This window comes from Theobroma cacao, chromosome 2 (genome assembly GCF_000208745.1).
Source record: "Theobroma cacao cultivar B97-61/B2 chromosome 2, Criollo_cocoa_genome_V2, whole genome shotgun sequence".
Classification (NCBI taxonomy): Eukaryota; Viridiplantae; Streptophyta; class Magnoliopsida; order Malvales; family Malvaceae; genus Theobroma; species Theobroma cacao.
In genome coordinates, this window is record NC_030851.1 from 36,212,387 (window position 1) to 36,236,261 (window position 23,875).

General features: G+C 34.6%; 2 protein-coding genes across 2 annotated transcripts; both read left to right on the plus strand.

The window, feature by feature from the left end:
* On the plus strand, positions 8,318-10,015 carry LOC18609849 (protein PLANT CADMIUM RESISTANCE 2). The gene is made up of 4 exons (XM_007045172.2): positions 8,318-8,732; positions 8,829-8,900; positions 9,393-9,605; positions 9,722-10,015. Exons 1-4 carry the CDS (start codon positions 8,528-8,530, stop codon positions 9,802-9,804), a joined length of 573 nt encoding a protein of 190 aa, XP_007045234.2. The 5' UTR covers positions 8,318-8,527; the 3' UTR covers positions 9,805-10,015.
* On the plus strand, positions 17,128-18,893 carry LOC18609850 (protein PLANT CADMIUM RESISTANCE 2). The gene is made up of 4 exons (XM_007045173.2): positions 17,128-17,564; positions 17,706-17,777; positions 18,251-18,463; positions 18,584-18,893. The coding sequence occupies exons 1-4, from the start codon at positions 17,363-17,365 to the stop codon at positions 18,667-18,669; spliced, it is 573 nt and encodes a 190-aa protein (XP_007045235.2). The 5' UTR covers positions 17,128-17,362; the 3' UTR covers positions 18,670-18,893.

The window sequence follows — 23,875 nt, forward strand, 5'->3', positions numbered from 1 at the left end:
CTTAACCCCAAAAACTATCAAAACCATCAAGAAACACAGTCTAAACAGTTGCTAAACGTAAACCATCAAAATACAAGCGAAGACAAAATAACGTACTTGTGATTTAAGGCCATCAAGAATTCGACCAACGATACGGTCCTCAATCGTCTGCATTGCTACACTCAATGACTAAATTGAAGCCTTCAGCTCGAACATATCTTTTTCATGCTTGCGCATGATCCGTCAGAGCTGGCGAGTTGTGACTGCTCCGACATTGACTGTTCTCGACTGGGTTAACTACAATAACATATGTAACTGTGTTATTCAATAATCATATATGGAATTGTTGAACATTAACCGTTACAACTTTAATATCCTAACTAGTGGCTCGTTAACAGTCTGCGGTGGAGCCGGATCGATCGGTGCTTTAGGACCTGTCGTCGCTTTCGCATACTGCAATTACATATTTAACTGTGTTATTCAATAATCATGTATGAAATTGTTGAACATTAACTGTTACAACTTTAATATCTTTACCGCTGGCTCGTTAGCAGTCTGCGGTGGAGCCGGACCAATCGGTGCTTCAGGACCTGTCGTCGCTTCCGTAAACTGCAATTACATATATAATTGTGTTATTCAATAATCATGTTTGGAATTGTTGAACATTAACCGTTACAACTTTAATATCCTTACCGCCAACTCATTAGCTGTCTGCGGTTAGGTTGGACCGATCGGTGCTTGAGGACCTATCCTCGCTTTCGTAAACTGTAATTACATAAATTACTGTGTTACTCGATAAACATATGTGGGAATGTAGAACACAAACCATTAGAACCAATCTTACCGACGGGTCGTTTCCACTCTGCATCTAAAGAGGACCAGTGGGTGGTTCTGGAGCTGCCGGCCCGTAGTCCAACTGCAAACACATAAATGTTATTCGATAATCATAAATAGAATTGGAGAACACAAAACTGTTACAATTGTCCTTACCGACTGTTCATTGCCTTGACCATGGTCGTCCCCTTCATCCATCAACTCATCAACTAAAGCAGCAGTGGTGCGCATCCGTTTCGTGCCACCAGAGGCTCTTTTCTCCTTCAAGCTTCTCCTTTTTTGCCTCACACCTAAGCCCCAATCCGACCGATCTTCCATGTGCCCTATTGGCACGTACTCGTTGCCCTCCGATAACGAGACATCAAGGTCCACAAAATACTGCCGAAGGGCCTCATCTGCGATGGGTTCCAAAGTCTCCAGTGCCCACAACTGTAAATAAACAAATAAAATGTTGTCATTATCAAATAGGGAAAATTATTTAACAAATATAACGTAAAAATTAGCAGCTGTTCACTCACTTTGTCAAATGACTCTAACTTCTGAATTGTCTTGTAGAAGTCTTTTGGCTTCTGATTGCAATCCCATCTGCACATTAGTGGGAGGATGCTGTCCTTCGGACCAGAGGGGGCAATTATTTTTCGGAAGGCAGGAATTGCCTCCATTGCCCAGAACTGCATGTCAAATGTAACCATTATCAGACCGTCAATCATAAACGACTGCACCCATAAATTTTTTGTTCGAAAGGAAACTGAAAATGTTACGTTTTAGTACCTGTATCACCCATGCGAATCCGTAAATGTTGTAGCGTAACTGAGTTTCCTTTGTCACGCTCAAGTTAGGAACTTCGAACCCCTTCAAAAGGTAGTCCAAGGTCAGCTTCCAAACATAGTGCCCCCATGGGAAGACATTCCAAGCGTCAATGTCCTCCACCAATGACAACAACTAAGGCGTCACCCGTCTACAGTAGTCTTGACCAAATAAAATGTTATTTGCGATCAAGACGAGTGCCATCTTGGTCGCATCTCCTGGTCGCTGAAAGTTACCCTTGAGGAAGGTATCAAGCAAAACCTGCAGCTTAACGCTGTCCTGCCCATTCCAGTATCTTGCATGAATTCCATCCACAGCTACCTCGTACGGTAATCTGAACACATCGGGCATTGGACCAAACTTCAGCCTGGTGATGAGGCAGAACTCCTGCTTTGATAGCCGCACCTTGCTCTTGCCAATGGCAAACCATAATTCGTGGTCCATTGACTACCTCTCAGTGATCCGGCGAATCATGATGCTGTGCAAGAGACCGGCGCAAAAGTACCCCTGTGGATAGACGTCCAGGAGCATTCCGAAGCAGGTACGCTTAACTGGATCGTACTCCCCCTTTTGTTGGAGAGTCTTTGTGATGTAATGCAGCTGCGACCACTTACAGTGAGTGTTAATTGCGACGTTGAATGCCCACTTCTCCCTCGGCACGATCAGCAAACTGTCAAGATCCTCATACTGTCTATGCTGGATCTGCAAAATATGGCACACATACACCAGTGAGTTAAGCAATCATGTACAACAAGGTACACTGAAGACATAAATAAGGAATAAATGTTGTGACACGCCATGCATTGCAATCAAAATGTTGTGACACGCCATGCATAACAAGTAAAATGTTATGACACGCCACGCATAACAAGTTAAATATTGTGACACGCCATGCATATCAAGTTAAAGGTTATGACACGCCATGCATATCAAGTAAAATGTTGTCAAACGCCATGCATAACAAGTAAAATGCTATCAAACGCCATGCATAACAAGTAAAATTCTGTGACACGACATGCATATCAAGTAAAATACTGTCAAACGNTCAAACGGCATGCATAACAAGTAAAATTCTGTGACATGACATGCATATCAAGTAAAATGTTGTCACACGCTATGCAAAATAAGTAAAATGTTGTGACACGCTAATAACTAACTATAATAACAATGGTGTCACACAGTAAACACCCAAAACTGCTAAAACCACTATGGCTTAACCACAACAACCATCAAACCAGCAAGAAAATACAGTCTAAACATTTGCAAAACAAAACAAAAAAACCCGAACATATCAAACAAACCAAAGAAAAAATCAAAAAATTAACAAACACAAGAATGTTACGAATTTGAGACTCACTGACCTCTTCATTCATGGCCGACATTTTTGCTAGTGTTGTGGTTTCGTTCCGTTTGCAAAGAACCTTCTCGAACACTCCGGTATCGGCAAAAATGAGAAATGAATCACACAAACATTACGAATTCTGAATAATAACTATTTAAAATGAAAAATGGCATTCTTTATTCTAAAAAAGGGAAATTAATACAGTGGAAGTCCAAAGGATTACCACGTTAACTGCCCGTTTTTTTTCTCTCTCTTTATTTCAAATCATGACGTGTCAGCTGCTGAAGCACTGCCGTGTCACGCACTCTAAACCATGACCATGGCATGTCAGCTTTTCAGGCAATGTCGTGTCACACACTCTAAACATGATCATGGCTTGTCACCAACTCTGAACTCTGATGTGTCACAGATTCCCTCCATGGCATGTCACTAACTCTTAACTCTAGCGTCTAACAGATTCAATCCATGGCGTCTCACCAACCCTGAACGCTAGTGTGTCACAGATTCCCTCCATGGCGTCTCACAAACTCTAAACCCTACCGTGTCACACATTCCCACCATGACGTGTCACCAACTTTTAACTCAGCATCTCACAGATTCCCTCCAGGGCGTCTCACCAACTCTGAGTGGTGCCGTCTCACACATTCCCAACATGACATTTCACAAACTCTAAACCCTGCCTTGCGACAGCCATCTAACATATGGCCTGCTATAGCAGGACCATTTCCTGCTTTGGTTTCACATCTTTCTCCTTTCAATTTGCCACTGTATCAGGGATTTCTGATTTCACATTATTAGCCAAGCTTTCCATTCATGACGACCTGTTCCTCGTTCGATTTAATATCTCTCTTCTCCTATTATCTGAATGTCATGTCCCAAATCTCTAAAAACCCATCTCATGCAACATTATTTTCTTTTGTACAACCTTCGGAAAAAAATTTTGGGTATTTTGCACAACCAATCTTTGCATATTTATTTTTTTTCTCCCATTTTTCACCTGTTTGAGAGTATACGCTAACGAAAACGGCTCATTAAGGGCATTTTTATCCCAAAATCTTTTTTGATGGCTAAAAACAGTTAAAAATATCCTGACGGTTATTTACAAAAACACGTTATTTATAAGGGCTTAAAAAAAATCCCCTTTTAATATCATGTATCTACTCAATGGGTACTCTAAAGTCATCAGGTAATCAAATGGCTACTATCCTTGAATGCATGGTGGGCTCTTTACCTACTACCACTTATCTTGGCCTCCCCTTGAAGGCTAATCCAAGAATTGCTAGCATTTGGGATCTAATGGTGGAAAGATTCAAACAACGGCTTGCTCTCTGATAGCAAAAGTATCTATCCTTTGGTGGTAGGTTAGCTTTTCGTCAACTCTATGCTTAATTCATTGCCACTTTATTATCTCTCTATCTTCCAAGCTTCCAAAGGCGTCATAGGCAAACTTGGAAAGCTTAGACGTTCTTATGGGGTGGAAGCACAGAATCTCAAAAATTATTAAAAGTTAAATGGAACACAATGTGTAAGCCTAAGAGATATGGGGGTTTAGGCATTTCTAGTCTTAACCATAAAAACTTGGCACCTTTAGGCAAATGGTGGTGGTGTCATGATACAGATGACAACGCACTATGGCGCCGATTGATTCTTGAAAAGTATGGTGCTAACCAAGTTCAAAGGATTTTGAGTACTTCACGTTCATATAGAATGTTGACGGTTTGGAGATGCATCACACAACTTCCCACTAATGATAGAGTTTGCAATCTTATGAGCACTTGTGCATGCAGATGGATTGTGGGTAACGGAGCCTCCATTTTGTTTTGGCTCGACAAATGGATCCTTAACGATAATACCTTGAGCACCAAATATCCTAGACTTTTCTATCATAATGGATAAGGAGGCTTGAGTCCTTGATGTGTGGAACGATGGTAATTGGTCTATTCCTTTCTAGCGCACCCTCTACTCTTAAAGAGCGTAATTCTTATAATTACATCCTTCTCAAACTTGCTAATATTGCCCTCGATGCTAACAAGGATGATAGACTTATTTGAAAGCATGATTCTAGTGGACACTTTTCAATCAAAGTATTTTGCTCTATTCTTGATTCAGATCCTCTTGACCATAAGGAATGGTTTCACTCAATATGGAAGCTTTCAATCCCACCAAAGGTTCAATGTTTCCTATGGCTAGCCATTCTTGATTCTATTCCCATTAAACACTTCCTTGCTTCACGTGGGGTGCCATTGAGTGAGGATCAAATTCGTTGTATTTGGTGTGGACTTGAGGAAGACACATGTTTCCATATTTTGATCTCTTGCTATTTCAGTTGGAAAATTTGGTGCCTTGTTCTTCAATGGTGGGGTATCACGTGGTCCATCCCCAACACGATTTCCATGTTCATTCAGTTCGAAACTGACTGCTCATTCATAGGCGACATGTGTAAGCATTAGATAATGGTTTATGGTGAGACCTTTTGGTCTTTGTGGCTTGAGCGTAATGAAGCAGTTTTCTCAAATAAGGTATGGGATGGGAACAAAATCCTATTTTTCATCCGTTGACAGAAACTATTATGGATACATGCTTGTAATGATTATATTGACGAAATTAGATGGTGGACTGAACCACTTAACTCTAGTATCAAACAATCCCTTCTTCTTTCACGCCATGGAATTTCATGGCAATCTTTGGGTCTTGATGAATTCAAGTTCAACGTTGACGACTCAGCTAAAGGAAAACCTGGGCCAGCAAAGTGTGGGGGGTCTTAAGGAACTTGGAAGGCTTTGTTGTTAAAGTGCTCTCTGCCCCTCTTGGCTACTAAGACTCTAACTTTGTAAAGCTCATGGCAATTCTACATGCTTTGAGATTATTTTCTTCCTTTCTTTATAGGGGCTCTAAATTGATTATTGAGTTCGATTCAAAGATTGCTCTGGCTTGCGTGATGAATGACTCACATAGATTTTAGGACCGATGGCAAATCTTCAATAAGATCGATGCTCTTTGACACTCGCTAGGTGGAGTTTCTTTCGTCCATACTCTTCGGGAAAGTAACACTTATTGCTGATAACTTGGCTAAATCTAATGTTGATAAAAGTTCTTTATTCACTGCATGTTGGTGACATGCGGTTATGGGATTTATGCTATTATTTATTGTCATGGCTTTGTTCTCAGTCTTTTTAACCCATCTGTAATATTGGATTATGTATTGGTTTTGGTTATGCTATTCATTCATGATTATCTGATTATTGGCTTATGACCGACTGTCTGTGAGTAAGTTATGATTGCTTGATACCTCTACTGTTCGTTTTTCACGTCTACTGTCTTCATGCTTTTGCTTCTACATGCTGCCGGTTATTGTGGTCTGCTACCTTCATTGGATTTGAATTTTATTTTTGATAGGCTGCTGCCTTAGGTTAATCTCTGGTTGTAATAGCAGATTTTGCACTCATGTTTTTATTGGGATGGTTTTTCAATGTAAATAGGTTCTGCTAGCAAGTTTATATACCTCAGGCTTTTTCTTGGCTATTGCTATAGTCATTGCATGCCCTTAGGGGAACTATACTTTTGCAATTGCCATTGATTATTAATGAATTTTTCATGATTGGTTGAAAAAAAATTATACTACTTATGCTAGAGTTTTATATAGTTAATAATGTTAATGAACTCACTAATTATTATTATTATTTTAATTATGACACTATTCAAAAAAATTCTTGGAACCATCCCTGGTCGTACCTTAGACTTCTCTTTTCTGCTGATGATTTAAGTTGTATTATGCTGGTACTAGTATCTCCCGCCTTCCCTTGTTCAAGGCTCAAAACTGTTTTTTATTTTGAAAAAGTTATTAACATTTTTAACCAACATGTCATTTTAAGTCTCTAGTTCACCAGAGACTTCCTATAGCATAAGCACCTGATTTTGGCGGAATGAATTGTACAATTACCAAAGATCTGTTCACAGCACTATACTATAAGTAATAGGCAGCTATCCACAAACAAACAAGGATAAAGACTTGTTCTTATTTTTTGTATTTCAATACTATTCAATAAAATCTATCTTGATTTTCCAAAAGAAAAAAACAATATTTTCTTATTTCTTTGTGATAATAATAACTTCTTTATATGTATATATGCCAAAACCATGTGGACATTATTGATAAAAGCCAAAAAAAATGTGATATTAGTGAAACTTGTAATCCACCAATAATTCTCTTTCCCCGATAAAAGGTATTTGTTGCCAAAACCTTTTAATAAAATGTCATTCTGTTCCTTAATCTATAAATTGTTGCAATTGAGTTGTTAATCTTATTAATGACAAGTTTAAAAAGCCAGCGCTTAACATGAAAGGAAATCATTATCAATCTTTTTGTTTAAATTGTCACTTATTTGAATTTATTTTTTTACTAATATGTTAAACTTGACTTAAATTCATTAAAAAATTAAATTTCAGTTTATAAATGAATTTTAAGATTTGAGAGTATAGTTATGCACGAAAAAGATAATAGTATCTATAGTTCAATTTAAAAACGATACCTATTAATCATACATTATCTTCTTTTTACCTTGATGAATAATTCTTAATTTTATGTTTAATTATTTTAATTTTACTTTTGTTATTTAAATATTGAAAACTTTTTTCAAGTTTTTTCAATATTTTTGACGAAAATTAAGAGAGTTTTCTTATCTCAAGAACATTTAAAAAAATCACTTATTTTCTTTAAAAAAGTTTTTATCATTGACTTTATTTTAATATTTAAAATATTATAATAAAACTTTTTTCTCTTTTTATTTCTTTTTTATACTCCTTTTAACTTTTTATTTTGAGAGGATAATATTCGTGACCTCACCGGCACTGCTGCCCATGATGTGATCCGGTGCAAGCTGGGACGGGTAGAGACCTCACCTAAGTAGCATCATTTTTCCATTTTTTTTCTTTTTTTTTTCTCCCAGAACCAGGAGAACGGTAGTATACTAATAATATTTGAACAAATCAAAGCTACTAACGTTATCCTTATTAAATTCAGCAAAAAGAAACTATTTTTCCTATCAAGATGTCAGTTTTGTTGTTTGGTAAACAAAACTGGCCATTCTATAGATGTTCAAAGCGCTAAGTGGTGTGGAAATGGTATTAATTAAAGCAAGTGATTTGACTTAGCTGAAGCTGATCATGGAAAACTCTATATGCTGATATAGGATAGTGCAGATTATAACTTACTAAAATGGAAAATTCACTTTTAAGTTGTAACGGCTATAGATTTGAGACATTGGTTATAACCTATTATAAGTCACATTAACAAATGTTTTTTGTAATCAGAAGTCTAAAACCAATCCTGAATTGCCAGGTTTATATATATACATAGTGAATGCAGCCACGGAATTAAAAGTTAATTTCAGCAAGACGACAAGCCTAGACTCAGTCTGGGTCATCGCAGTACAAGAGCCGGAAAGATTGATTGGGATATTTCTTCCTAGTTTCAATATACAAATACAAACCCACCATCTTTCTTCTCCCTTAAGTTTCAAGCCTTCAAAATCCTTTTTCCAATCTTAATATCCATCAGGCATCGCCATGTACGCCACAAACAACTCAAAGTCACCACCTGTTTTCGCGCAACAGGCTCCAGCAACCGGTGTTCCGATCGGTACTTCAGCAAACCAACCATATCATCCTGCTCCAAGTTACGCGCAGCCTGCGCCCCATCATATTCCTCAGCCTGCGGGGAAGGTGTCTTGGTCGACAGGACTCTGTGACTGCGGCTCTGATGTTCCAAATTGTAAGCTTTTCCCCATCATATTTGAAGATTTTAAGTTGTACTAGAATTTCCTCATTGGCATCCTTGAAATTTGTTTTTTATGACTTGATTTTGTAGGTTGCATCACATGTTGGTGTCCTTGCATCACTTTTGGCCAGGTTGCTGAGATCGTCGATGAAGGATCAACTTGTAAGTTATTGGAGGCATAAATGACAAAATAAATACTCTGTTCTCCTCATTTTGTTTGTCCATAACTAATTTTTATGAAGTTAAGTTTTAATTTTAGTGTATTTTGTATTAGTTGTTTTTAAAATTTGAAGTATTATGATTTTCAATATCAAAAGTAAAAATATTAAGAATTCTAGAAAAAAAAGAACATAATTTTTTTATATCTAAAGAAAAGATGGTTAAAGAAAGGACAGAGGGGATATATTTATTTATAGGCCAAGACTAAAGTTAATTTTCTTTAATTAGTTGGAGTTTGTTACTAAAAACTATATCCTAAACAAAAAATTAAAACTGATAACCAAAATTAATTAATAGATCAATTATATTCAAAGATTCAATCACAAATAATAGATCTAGCTAGACATAAATTTTAGTGAATAATTTATAAATCGTGAGAAACTTATCATAATTATTCTTAACCAGAATTACTTATCATAATTTCCGGTGGTGCAGCTTGCGGAACAAGTGGGGCCCTCTACGGATTACTTTATTGGTTCACGGGGTGTCCTTGCATTTACTCATGCTTCTATCGCTCCAGGATGAGGAGCCAATACATGCTGGAGGAAAGTCCCTGCGGGGACTGCTGCACTCATTTTTTCTGTGAGACCTGCGCCTTGTGTCAAGAGTACCGGGAGCTCAAAAACCGTGGATTTGACATGGCCCTTGGTAATTGAAATGCCAATTTGATTTCACTGATCAAACTTAATTGCGTAACTTATTTCTCTCAGTTGTATGATTCTAGAGTATACACCTTTTACATGTATATGTTTTGGAATCTGTAGGATGGCAAGGAAACATGGTGAGGCCGCAAAACCAGGGGATGCCAATGGCTCCAGTGGTGCAAAGTGGCATGCAAAGAAATTGAAAAGTGATGATCTCTTTCTTAAATATGATTTACTTGTACTAGTTGTCGTCCAAAGGGATTGTGGTGATTAACAATGTAATTTCACCTCTTGTTATATATTCTTAAATAATTGTTGAATTGTGATAACAATATATATCCAAGTTTGTGCTTGCTGGTTATAATTATGAAGTTCATTTTCTCTTCGGTTCATATACAACTCTGGTTTTGGTGACTCTGTATATATTACTTGGTTTAAAAAAAAAAAACTGTATACATAAATTATTACTACATTAGCTGCTGTAAAATAATTAATTTGAGCCTAGCTAGTTCCTTAAAATAAGTGGATGCCGAATGAGAATACATTGTATTTGAATAAAAGGGTCATCAATCCTCATTTACTGATTCAAGGTTATAAATATTTAGACCAAACTAAACGTGGATAACGGTTTACCTTTTCTTCATGGCAATCACAAAGTGAATTGAAGTACTTTGTTTATGATCATAACTAATAAGCCAATTCCATATGCAGGGGTGAAGCTAGCTAATTTTTATTGAAAGTCAAAAATAAAAAAAAATTAAAAATTTTTAAAATTAATACGTTGAATTTAACTAATAATCAAAATACTCATACTAGATAATAATTTTATATAATATGTAAATCAAAAGAAATAAAGAAAAAAAGATTTAAAATAATCTTTTAAGAAAATTGTGCTCGATGATATTTTTTTTAATTCATCAATTATTGACTTTATACAAAAAAAAAAAACTAACAATGTCTTTCTCAATATAACCAACTAAACTATTGCAAGAACCTCATCATTTATTTTGTTCAAAATCTTGTTTCCACAACTTTCATCGAGGCTTGGTGACTCAAGTGTAGAAAAATCATTTGAATGATTTGCATATTTTTTTTTAAAGAATTTGACAATTGTTTTCAACTTATTCATATTTTAATCAAACTTTAAAAAAATTACTACAATCAACATCTAATATTCTTATTGTATTTCTATTTAAACTTAAAATACTAAATATAAAACTATAATGCATAAACTATAAATAGTTAAATATGACATATAAGATTTCATACAATAGCTAAATATATACACAATTAAATAATATAAATATAAAAAAATAAAAGAAAATTTTATCCCCTCTTACTATCAGACAATAGTGGTGAGCGGTCCTTATCCTAGTTCATAAAGCTCTTTTAAATAACGAAATATATTTTAATGATGAGTTATATACAAAAGAGTAAAGTAAAAATAAAAAGATAAAAGAGAAGAAAAAATGAGAGAAAAAGATATGAAAAAAGTTAATTAAGAATTAAAGTAAAATTGAGTAAATTTTATAAAATTATTTTATTATTTTTTATTTATATTAGTTATTAAATAAAAAAATCAAGGATATTTTAACAAAAGAATGGAAGATCCAGCTTTTACATATCTACCACGAAGGTAACATGGTAGACAATTAGATGATTAACTATGGTTTTAATTCAGTCAAGGTTTATGCTAAGTTTGAAAACCCTCTAATTGGAGTTAGAAGATTGTTAATGTATGACGTGTTAGGAGTCTATTTTTCAAGATTGATTTAAATATAATAATATGAGTTCTTTTTTAAAAAAAATAAAAAAAAATATTTTGAAGGTATAAAACATATATAATAAATAAATAATTTTAAAATTTTTGAAGAAGTCACAACGTCATGTATATAATATTCCTCTGAGCCATTAAAATATATATATACTACATAAAAATTTTAAAAATTTGTTTTTGGGCCCTTGTCCATATCTTTTCAGTTAACTCAGAACGGCACGTCCAACAGCCATACGATGGATCGAATCGAAGAAATTGAGACATTATTTTTTTAAAAGTAATTTTATTAGTCTCATTAATCAACACGGCATTACAAGTCTGTAGTCTATTTCAACGTAGACTTCCCACGGCATAACACTCCTGGTTTGAGCAGAAACAAAAACTGTAGCACTGATCACTGCTCGAAACGATGTCAGCTAAACCACGAAGGCTCACCATGAGCTAATAACAAAACAGCTCATCATGGGACCTAAACAAAAGCACAAAAAAGAGCCTTCCAAATACACCTAGTATCGGGTTGAGGAACCCAACCGTTAGACTTGGAGTGATTTGAGAGTCGTCACTAATTTTTTTTTACCTAGATACGATTGGTCATCTGTTTTTATTCTATTCGACGAAATCCTAAATTAATTTCAAGTTCGATGAAAGAACGATAAACTGATCTACGTTTCTTTTAGATTTGAGTTCGGGAGTACGATTACGCACAGAGAATGATTAACACCCCCTGACGCCCGTTCCACGAACGGTACCATTTAATTATATGTTATCCTAACCCATTATCTTTATTCTTACGTTCCCTTTATTTTTATTTATTTAATTCATTTTTATTTTGTTAATCACGTCGAAATATTTTACGGGTCTGACGTACAAGTGATGTGATTATGAAATGCATGGCATAAAATCAAGATAATGCCAAACGAAAACTTTTTATTGAGCGTACTTTCCGAATCCGCCCATCATACTGATGGGCTCCGAGAGTATTTTCTCACCTGAAGAAATACCTTAGAAACTCGCCTTCGCAAGCCTATAAGGTAAATCCCATCATCGGGATAGTCGTTTGCGAGTAAAAAAAATAGTGTTTTCATGAATGCAAATCCTAATGCGGACAAAAACTGTTTATCAAAGATATCTCTCCGAACCCTCCCATCGTACTAGTGGGATCCGAAGATACCTTATCACCTAAAGAAATTATCGGAGAAACTCGCATTCGTAAGCTTTTTCGAAAAGTCTCATCATCGAAATTCTGTCCGTATATAAAATATGTCTATATGCCATGACATTGAACAATGCAACAACGATACGCGACATACTCGTAAATTCGATGTTCGTTTCTTGTTTAATACTTTTCTTTGAGCTTACTTATCATGAACAAAATATTTCACATTTATTTATTGTTTTTATACAATCATTTCTATACTTTGTTTGTTTATATTTTGAATCGCCTATTTTTTTACTATACGTAATTATTATTATTTATACATATGTATTATATCCATTTTTTATTATTATGATTAACAAATTTATTGTTATCATTGATTTCTCATTTCTTTTACTTGTAGACTTTGATTAATTGGTGATTAAACATATTTAAGATTTTTATTATTTGCTTAAAATTAGAAATATCGAAATTTCGAATCAGGACCCTCCCATCAAACTGGTGGGGTCCTAATCGAAATTCCTATCTTAAGAAAATTTACTCGGAATTACGACTTCTCACGTTCCGAATGGACATCCTATCATCGGTGTTAACTTTCAAAACAACAATTATATTTTGCATATTTATAATTTTATTCTATGATATATTCTTTTATTTTCTGTATGCACCTACATATATATATTATACTTAAATATTTTATTTCCATTACATACCTAACTTATTCTTGTTACTAAAAATACATTTTTATTTACTTCTATTTACTTAACTCATTTTTATATAATTATCTATTTTAATACTATTTTCAGTCCTTACTTGGTTTTCTTTTTTTTTTTTGCCAAATATTTATTTACTTCTCTTATATATTTTATATTTTTAACCTAGATCTACTATTATTTTTTTTAGATTAAACATTCATTTTTATTTCATTTATTTTTATATATATGTCTATATTCTATTTAACCTAATTATTTTTTATCACTATATATATTTTTTATTGTTATTTTCTACTTTAAAACATCAGATAATCTCCTCATAATATATTTTGAATCCTAGTTAAATTAATCCTATGCTCCTAATAATGTATTTTAGCATAGCTAATTGGGCCCACCATGATAAATGAAAAAAAAAACACATTCAAGTAAAAGGCATGAAAGCTAGAACTTACCTTGTGTAGGCCTAGATTAGCTCAAGAACAACAAGGCTGTGAGGACCATGGCAGACCACCCAAAACACATCAAAATGCACCGTTTTGATGCGTTGGAATTTCTCCAAAAGGTGCCGTTCAAGAGTCCCCCTCTTTGTTCTACAACAACTACACCGTTTCAAGGCCTGTCTCTAAGTATATAAACCCACTTTTTCTGCTCTCTCCCTCATTTCCCTTTTTTCATTTTCTCTCTCTACTTAGGCAGCACTCTCCCCTCTCTCTAAAAACGTCTTTTTCTTTTCTCTTGAGACTCCTCCCACCGCCTCTCTCACCAACTTTCTCTCTTCACTCACTCACTCACTCACTGCCGGCGGCAAACCTTGCTCCCTAACTCTCCATTTTTCTACTCTCTCACCAGCTTTCCGATCTCTCTCTTTTCGCCGACCCCTCTCTCCTTCGCTGGCAGCAAACCTTTCTCTCAAACTCTCCCTTATTTCGGTGATTGCACCTTTCCTATAAAACCCAAATCGCAAATCCCTCACTACCCACTGCCTCTATCATTTTTTTTTTGCTTCCTTTTTTTTATCTATTTTCTTTATTTTTTTGGTTGTTGTGGGTTGTGGTTTCAGCTGCTAGAGGTTTAGGATTTTTTGGTGGTTGTGTTGTCGGTTCTGGAAAGATTGGTTTTTTCTTTTTTTGTTTGTTTTTTTTGGATCGTTTTTTCTGGCTATCAAAAAAAATTTTTCAAAAGAACTCCTCTGCCTCCCCTTTGAACCAGAGTTTTAGGGTTTTTATAGAACCCAACTGTCCAAGACAATCATGCTCTTTGCAGCATGAATTCCGGATGGGTTGCCTTCAAGTCAAAAACGAATCCACCCTAAATGACTTCAAATCTCGGCTGCCTCAGGAGCATTCAATGCTCTGTATATTGTTGACAATTGAAGCAAGCGTGCTTTTACCTCTCTGCTTTTTTCTTTATTTTTAATTTTTTATTATTTATTATTATATTATTATTTTTATACTATTACAAAAAAAAAAGTGTCTACACCTAGGCAGCTTAAACACATGAAGGGAAGACCCACATCAAACAAAAATCCATGCACAAATTCAAAAACCACTTTGTTAATTTCCCTAACTTTTTTATTATATTAATTAAGGTAAATTATCTAACCTTTTTAGAATTCTTTTCATTTTTATCATCGCCTTTCAATTGTAACATTAATTTACCTTTAAAACCAACAAATGTGTCAATATTATGTCCATCCAAATTAAAAATAATGATATTAAGTCACCAGTCAAAGACATTAAAAACTTAATAATGATGTATGTCAAGTGGCAATTGATCCAAATTGGAAAGTGAAGAGACAGAATAATAGTACTATATATATATATATATAATTCAAAATTTAAAGAAAAAGCCTAAATGCTTTATATTCAAACTTTTGGAATTGGTTTTTTTTTCCAACTTTAAATCATTATCCTTTCTAAAAGTGTGACGTTCAAGGATTATAATTAAGATGCTAACGAAGTCTAGAAACCAACCAAGTTTGAGTACTGCTGTTTTTGGCGTAAGGGCTTGGTGCAGGACCATCCTTACTGTCGGATTGGCATGCACATGTGAATGTGATTCCATAAAAGTACATTATTCAATTGGAAGATTTATTCATGGATTTCTATATACTGTAGTGGGAGGTTCTGAAGTTAAAAGGTTTTGGACGAAACTTATAGTGGATGGCTTTGCGTGAGTCACGATAAGGGCTCTAAACAAGGACGGAGTTAGTCAATTTTTGTTGAGAGAGTTAGAGATAGATGAATAAACGTTAAAAATTTTAAAAATTAATATATTGAACTTAATCAATAATTAAAAAATTGTTAATAAAAAATAATTTTATATAACATATAAATCAATAAACGAAAGGCGTATAATAGTTTTTTACGAAAGTTGTACTCGATTATATTTTTTGAATTCAAATTCATTAATTAAATATTATATACTAAAAAAATCTATTTCTTTAAAATTGAGTATTGGACATTTTAATGCACTTTACTTTTGTTTATGAGTTGAACCATTGAGGGTTGATGACTCACGTGTAAGAAAATTATTTGTATGATTTGCATCTTTTCTTTTAAAGAATTTGTTAATTATTTTCAACCTACTCATATTTTAATCAAGCTTGAAAAAAAAATTAATGCATTCAATATCTAATATTCTTATTTTATTTCTATTTAAACTTGTAATACTAAATATAAAACTATAATATATAAAATATAAATAATTAAATACGATATACGATATTAATAATTTCTTCTTATATAATTAAAATTATTTAAAGATTAAATATCTAAGATAATTTCCTTTCAACTAAATATAAAACATAAAACATATAAAAAAGATATACTTAAGATAATTTTCTCTTACATAATCAGGATTAATTAAAAAATTATGCATTGATAAAATTTTAAGTAACTGTGCAATACTATAAATTATATTTGACAATTATATAATAATTTATTAATTTTTAAAGATTAAAATCATGAAGAATAAAATTCACATGATAGAAAAAAAATATAATTAATGATTCGTAGAAATTTAAAAAACCAAATTCATGAAAATTTAGAACATACAAGCAAATAGTATAAAAAAATTTTAAATTGAGGGAACCATGTGAGATATTTTTTTTTATTTTTTATTTATATTAATTATTAAATAAAAAATTATTAAGAGAACCATTAAGAGAATATTTTAAAAATATTATATAATATAAAAAAATTTTAAAAATTTTGAAGAGACCATGGCCCCAAAATCTATATGAGGCTTCGCCCCTGGCTCTAAGTGGGCTGTTGGGAGAGTCTTTAACTAATGTTTTATGTGTTTCTTACAGTTAAGAAATGATCAAAAGAAGTATTGTTTAGCAGAATTTTTAGTATTATTATTTTTTAATCAATTTATAAAATACAATGATAAAATTACTATGTTAATTCAAAAAATAAGTGACAAATTTAATCAATCATTTTAAATAAAATAATAAATTTGACTTCATTTCTTGTTTTTTTTTTAAACAAAAAAAAACAAAAGGAAAGTAGATTAGACTCGTTAGTTATGGAATATCCTATAGAATTGTTTCGTTTCTAAAGAGAATCCCATCAAATCTTCCAAAGTAAAAGCAGAAGGTCTTTCTCTTAACACAATGAATTGCCACCGGGAAAAAGGGATGTGATTTTATTGGCCAGCAACACTTTCTCCCACTCATTTTTCTTTCCAAGTCATGAGTTTTTGTCAAGTACCGCGTGCGCAGATAATTTTCTCAAGAAACAGCACAGATAAGGTCAAGTTGACTGAGACAAATCACGAACTGCCGCGTGTCTACACATGGTACCTGTAGTTTCTTCGCAACCTCCAAGGACGTGAGTGACACGCTCGCAGACTTCAACGACTCCACGCTATGTTGACCTGTCTACGCACGCCATTCCTCCGTTCTCCTTGATATACATAAAACATTCATCCAATTTCCAAACCATTCAAGTGTCTAACTTCCTCTTCTTCTTCCCATAAGATATCCCTTTTGCAACGATTATTCCATTGAATTTTGTATTACTATAGTTTCTGCAACAGCTTAAAGATTGTTGTGAGTTGTGACATCCTCTAGAATATTACTTTTTGTATTCTTTACTACAGCTATAGCCATGGCCTCCCTTAACCTAAGTGAGTATGAGAAGTTTTCAGCTCCACCACCGCAGTTCGGCCAAGCTGCCACCACCGGTATTCCAGTCAGCTCCTCGAACCAATTCTACACCGAGAGTTCTCATAGCAACACCCGTATTCAGACTAAAACTAGAGTCCCTTGGTCCTCGGGGCTCTGTGACTGCTTCTCTGACTGGAAAAATTGTAAGTTCATGTTTTCTTTTTCCTAACAAATGGTGGAGTTCTGGTGGCGCGTCTACGCACGCGCTGCAAGGAACAATTGGTTGAAAAGTCGAAACTCACAGTTTCTGTTGTTGCTGTCCTTTGTAATTTTTGTTCTTGCAGGTTGCATAACATGTTGGTGTCCGTGCGTCACCTTTGGCCAGATTGCCGAGATCGTTGATAAAGGATCTTCATGTAAGTTAAACAATGCATAGTTTGGCCTGCCAGAATCAATATTTTATGCCATTCCGGGAAGCTGGATCTTAGATTTAGACACTTGGATTCCATTTGGATGTTTATGCGATGTTGACATACAACCATATTTCAACACATATACTGGCAAATGCAATCATCTTGTCAACACACTTTAAATTTTACTTCAGTAACAATACGAAGTGAACTACAATTTTTTAAAGTAAAATGTTGAAACTTCTTGTATATGTTAGTAGAAGAAAATACTTGGTAGCTATTGGTCAAGCCTTATATTCAATAGAAATGAAGTTTTTTTTATGAATTCTTTTTGACAATAGGAAAAACTACCCGACCCTTAACTGCCACTCTTATTATTATTTGAGTAAAGCCCAAGTTTTTTTCTTTTACTTACTCTTGTAGCTGGTGATTTGGGTTCCGTGGTTAATGTATGTTTCTGGTGAAATTACTGCTTGCAGCTTGCGGTGTAAATGGAGCACTTTACACGCTAATCGCCTGCGTGACTGGGTGTGCTTGTTGCTACTCATGCTTTTACCGCTCCAAAATGAGGCAGCAGCACATGCTGAAGAAAAGCCCATGCGGGGATTGCCTTGTCCACTGCTTCTGTGAGTATTGCGCCTTGTGCCAAGAGTACCGTGAGCTAAAAACCCGCGGTTATGACTTATCCATAGGTAATACTACTAATGAAACTAATTCCCCTCTCAAAGATCAGTTCTATAATTATATTTTTTTTCTATAATTCCTATTCCTGACGGATTATCGGTGGGTGTTTGTTGAAATTATGTGTGTAGGGTGGCATGGAAATATGGAAAAGCAGAATCGTGAAGTGGCTATGACTCCAGTGCCGCCGGTGGTGGAATCAGGCATGAGCAGATGAAGTAATATCTGAGTGCCGAATAGCCGACCGCTATATATATAGGATCAGAAATCATAAGTCATGTAATTATGTATCATGTCTTGGAAATCATAACTGTCATGTAATTACATATTATGTCTTGGATTTTTCTTGTGCTTCTGAACAAGCTATTACTGTTATGATTTTAAGGTTTTTCCGAGTTCTATCAATGATTGTGTTTGCATAAGTCATATTCTAAAAAGTCTGATGTTAGTACGTTGGTTCTTAAGGTTTTGTCCTGGCTAGAATTTAAATAATTAATAAAGGAAACAAATGATGTAGATTATAATGTACTTATTAGCTGAAGTCCGAGTAAAATTTATATTTCAATGCTTGAACCACGTATTGACTTATAATTTTAAATCTCGAAATTTGGGATCATGAATACATCATATTTAATCCTTCACTGTCCTATATCTGGCAGCATCCCATTTATCTCCATTTTATTTTATAAAGTAAACATGATTGACAGCAATCAAGCAGCCACCAAAATAATATTTTGACTCACTGTTTAATAGGGACCATGATTTGGCTGGCAAAAAATCTCCGAGTTGTTTTTCTTTTGAAAAGCCAATTGGATTTTATTGCTAGGATGGTTCAATTACATAGGAATCTGGGCACGAGCGAATGTACCCCACACAGCCAGTTACTCGTCCATCACAACCACATTCAAAAGTACATATTACCTTTAAGGAGAAACAGCAGAGTAAAATCAGCTCCCTTGTAACCACCCTGCATAACGTATACCTCCTTTTAAATGTCATCATGAAACCACCTAATTAAACCGACCTGCAGTCTTTCAAAGCACCGGTAAATTGCTCGGCAAAGAGACAGAAACACCTCTTCCCCCCACCCCTTCCGCCCCTACTCTCAAACTCCACTGTCCTGTTTGATTTATAAGGTAACAAGTGCCAGCTACCAAAAATGTATCAATAAGCCCTGTAATCAATCCAAGCAGTCCAGGTGCCACTGTAGGCCAGCAGACGCGATGAATAGCGTCAAAAAAAATTTTTTGAAGAGCAATTTATTAACTTTCGTTCATCAAGGGATTAAGATTTTTTCCCTCCTTCAAACTTAAATACAAAAGAACAGACAAGGGACAAGGTTGGGACAGTATCCCAGCCCTTCATTTTAGTATACCTTCCCAACACTTCCTGCTGAACAGCCGATTACAAAAAATAAGGCATTCAAACTTTCAACCCTCATGTACAAAACCAGAGCACCCAATTAATACATTTCAAAGAGCTATCCCCTACCCTTTTTACATCAAAACCGCCACTCAACAATATGAACGCAGCATTCAATCAAAAACCAAAACCAGGACCATCACTGGTAGCACAAAAACAGCATTTCTACTTCAATAGCCTAAAAAATTATCATAAGGCAACAATCACCATAAACCCTCGGACATAAACTTACAGTGGGAAAAAGGAGATCAGTTCCCTGCACCTTCCTCCACCTCCTCCATCAACTCATCATCCTCAAATGCAAGCATTAGCGTGTCCTGTCTAAGCACTCTAGATTTAGCTAGACTGTCAGCCATTTCGTTGGCGATCCTTCATTGTGTGAACAACCTGGCAGCTCTTCCGGTCCTTTCAAGGCATCAATGCTCAGCATTATGTTTCTCATCCTCCAAGGGGACTCTAAAGTTTGTCGATCCAGTTGACAGCATTTATGGAGTCGCTTTCTACTATTAAACCATAAGACGCAGCCCACTTTGATGCTACAAAAGTTACAAATGCTTCCTTGATTGTCTATATTTCCGCCAGATTTGCATCCCAAAACAATTGCTTTTGAAAACAACAATTTAATTACTCCTAATTCCATCTCTTAGAACTCTTCCAATCCTAGCTTGACCCGGGTTACCTCTGCTTGGAACATCTACATCTAACTTTAGGTAGCCATTTGGGAGGCATTTCCATTCCAATCCTCCCCTTTTCAGTCTCTCTCTAGTTAGTTAGCGTTATATCTAATTCAGGATACCTAAAAAGAAAATTGTGAGAAATAACCTTCCTCATAAGCCCAATTCAAAATTATCATTTTTTATAATTTTAACTATTTTTGGTCAATTTTAGCATAACTTGACAATAATACCTTTTAAACAATTTTAGACAAATTAAAATGGTTTCAGTTTTCTCTCTCCCGCCATTCAGGTAAAATTTTCAAAATTAAATCTCGATTTCTCTGTCTGCTCAAATATGTCTATCTCGCCATCCAATTCGCAGAGATAACATCAAGCTCTTTCTTATTTTGTTTTATTTTTTTGGATGGTGGATCTTGAGGTTCTTAAGGGCGATAAACAGCGATTTTGCTTTTTGCAGACAGCGATTTTGCTTAAGGAGAAAGAACAGCTAAAGCATGTTTGATGGGTTTTATGGTGGTTCACGGTTTTGTTGTGTCTAGGATTGGGACGATTGTTAAGCATGTTTGCTAGGGATTTTGATTTTTTTTTATGAAATTTTGAGTTGAAATTGTTCAGGGAATATTTTGTAAATAGGGTATATTTTGTTTTTGTATAAGAGGAGTGAGCAAGGCCTCTTGATAGGGATATATTTTCTCTTACTTTTGAGGGTTATGGAGTTTTGTAACCTATATTTTAGGAAATGCACAATTTCATGGCTTAGCAAAAAAAATGTGTTTTAGGTTCTTGAGTTTATTGGTTTATTCATAAAATCTCAAAATTGAGTTTACTGGTTTTTAGGTATTGCGTGACTTAATCACTGTGTGACTAGTTTTTAGGCATTATATGATTGGTTTTAAGCATTACGTGACTAGTTTTTAGACATTGCGTGAGTGATTTTTAAGCAATGCCTAAGTCACACAATGCCTTACTAACTAATCATGCAATGCCTTACTAACAAGTCACGCAATGCCTTACTAACAAGTCACGTAATACCTTATCAAAAACTAGTCACGCAATGCCCAAAGTTAGTCACACAATGCCTATCAACTAGTCACGAAATGCCTTATCAGAAACTAGTCACGCAATACCTTATCAGAAACTAGTCACGCAATGTCCAAAGTCAGTCACGCAATGCCTATCAACTAGTCACTCAATGCCTTATCAGAAACTAGTCACGCAATATCTTATCAAAAATTAGTCACGCAATACCCAAAGTCAGTCACGCAATATCCAAAGTCAGTCACGTAATTCTCAAAAATCACCACAAGTACTGAATTCTATTTAACAAAATCAACAACTTCAAACGATATACCATATTCCATTTAACAACATAATTAACGAATATGAACGCGCAAAATATTCAAAAGTTTTTCTTCATATATAAAAATCACTCTAAAATATTTAAAAATGCTCAAAACGCTCACAGGTTTTCTTCGTGTATCAAAAACTACTCCAAAATGCTCAAAATGTTTAAACGTTTTTCTTTCTGGTAAGGAATATTCCATAAATGAATAGTCTGGTGAGGAAAGCTCAAAAAATGAGTCAATTTGAGGTGCAAATCTAAATATACTTGACCCGTTAATAAGTTTCGGGTTGAGACGCGAAGCCAAATAAATGGGTCGATTTCATTAAGAGTAATTTTGTCCAAATTTTAATTCTCTTAGCTAAAAACAGTTAAAATTATGAAGAGATCTATTTTAAAAAACACGTTAAGGCCCATTTAAAAAAAGAACCCATACCTAAATACCTCCATAACAAATTTGTTTTTGTTTTACCATCTGGCATTGACCCACCATGCGATTCGAAGTCTAATTGTCTCCATTACTTGCAACCTATCCCACATTTTATCTTTGAACACCAATTGATTTTTGAAAATCCAAATGGACCATAATATGACGAAATTTGACAGTCTTCATATGTGGATGTCACCCAAATGAGCAACAAATCATTTCATGTCACGAAAAAGGATGAAGCCTCTTCTGACATCACCCACGTAACATGCCGCATAAGCCGCACCTAGTAGACCAAATACTTTAAGATTCCTTGCAAGGAAAAAATAAGTGGAAAATAGGTTCATTTCCGATGTTACATAACAAGCAAAATGTTGATCCCCCATTAATGATCAATCCTCTCTTTGCAAACGTTTCTTTCATAGCTAATTATCCCCTGCAAGACTCTCCAGCAAAAGATTACAAATTTAAAAAATTGTAACTCCGTCCAAACTCTCTTTTGATGCTCCATTATGTTCCCCATGACCGTTTTGCAAAAGACCGTTGAATTCCAAAAAAAAATTTCAGAAAATGTACTGAAGAATTTTCAAGGAAGAAAGATGAAGAAGAAAAACTGCAACAGAGCCAATGAATTGTCAAAATAACTTCATGTTTTTCCATTTCATTTCTAGTAGTTATTTTTTAGAATAAAACTAACAAAGGCCTAAATGTAGCCTCAAGAAAAGAATTCCACAAATTGTTAGTGGTGCACGAAAAACCTGCCATTGTTTTCTGTGCCTAGCAACTGCTAACAGAGGAAAAAAAGCACCCTAAAAACAGCAGAAGAACTATGCGTATCAAACATAGAAATAAAGACATTGACTAAACGACATTAGCAAGTGCGTTTAGCCTTACACAAACACCTAAAATGACATTGCAAATAATCATTTCACACACAAGAAAAATAAGGTGAAAGGATAACGAAATAAATCTTGCGTTTTACAAAGTTTAATTTGGTAAAGTTAAAACAATCATGTTTTGCTTTCACGATAGCTTCTTCCTTCTTCAAACAGTCATTGATTCCCGCCAAAAGTAACTTTGTCTTTCTGATGCTACTTGTTTACCAGATTAAGATCATTTTTCCAACACAACCCCATGATCTTTAGTTTGGTAAATACCCAAACAAGGCCTCAGAAACTTGAACCTTTCTCTGCTTAATCCCTTGGTACAGATATCAGTCAATTGTTCATATGTGTGATGTTAGGATAGTCTTGAATTATAGTATGATTAAAATTGTTTAATTCTAATTAAACTTGTATACCTTATTAAAATAATCTTTAAATCTAGTTAGGTTAGAATAACAATTCCTAATTATATTAGAATAAGATTATTGTATTTGGTACTATAAAAGGACACTATGGGATTAAAGAATAATTATCACCTAGATTTAGAAAGAGTGATTTTGGTGTACGTCTCTTAGTGGATTTTTCTCTATTGCTATGCTCGTGGACGTAGGTCATCAAAAGACCAAATCACGTAAATTCTTGTGTTCTTGTGGGTGTGCTTGATTTCTTTC

Bases quoted from the DNA above. Each gene is read 5' to 3' on its own strand.
- LOC18609849 (XM_007045172.2), top strand. From the start codon at position 8,528: ATGTACGCCACAAACAACTCAAAGTCACCACCTGTTTTCGCGCAACAG. The intron at 8,733-8,828 runs GTAAGCTTTTCC...TTGATTTTGTAG, and splicing joins CGGCTCTGATGTTCCAAATT to GTTGCATCACATGTTGGTGT. The intron at 9,606-9,721 runs GTAATTGAAATG...TGGAATCTGTAG, and splicing joins TGGATTTGACATGGCCCTTG to GATGGCAAGGAAACATGGTG.
- LOC18609850 (XM_007045173.2), top strand. From the start codon at position 17,363: ATGGCCTCCCTTAACCTAAGTGAGTATGAGAAGTTTTCAGCTCCACCA. The intron at 17,778-18,250 runs GTAAGTTAAACA...TACTGCTTGCAG, and splicing joins CGTTGATAAAGGATCTTCAT to CTTGCGGTGTAAATGGAGCA. The intron at 18,464-18,583 runs GTAATACTACTA...TTATGTGTGTAG, and splicing joins CGGTTATGACTTATCCATAG to GGTGGCATGGAAATATGGAA.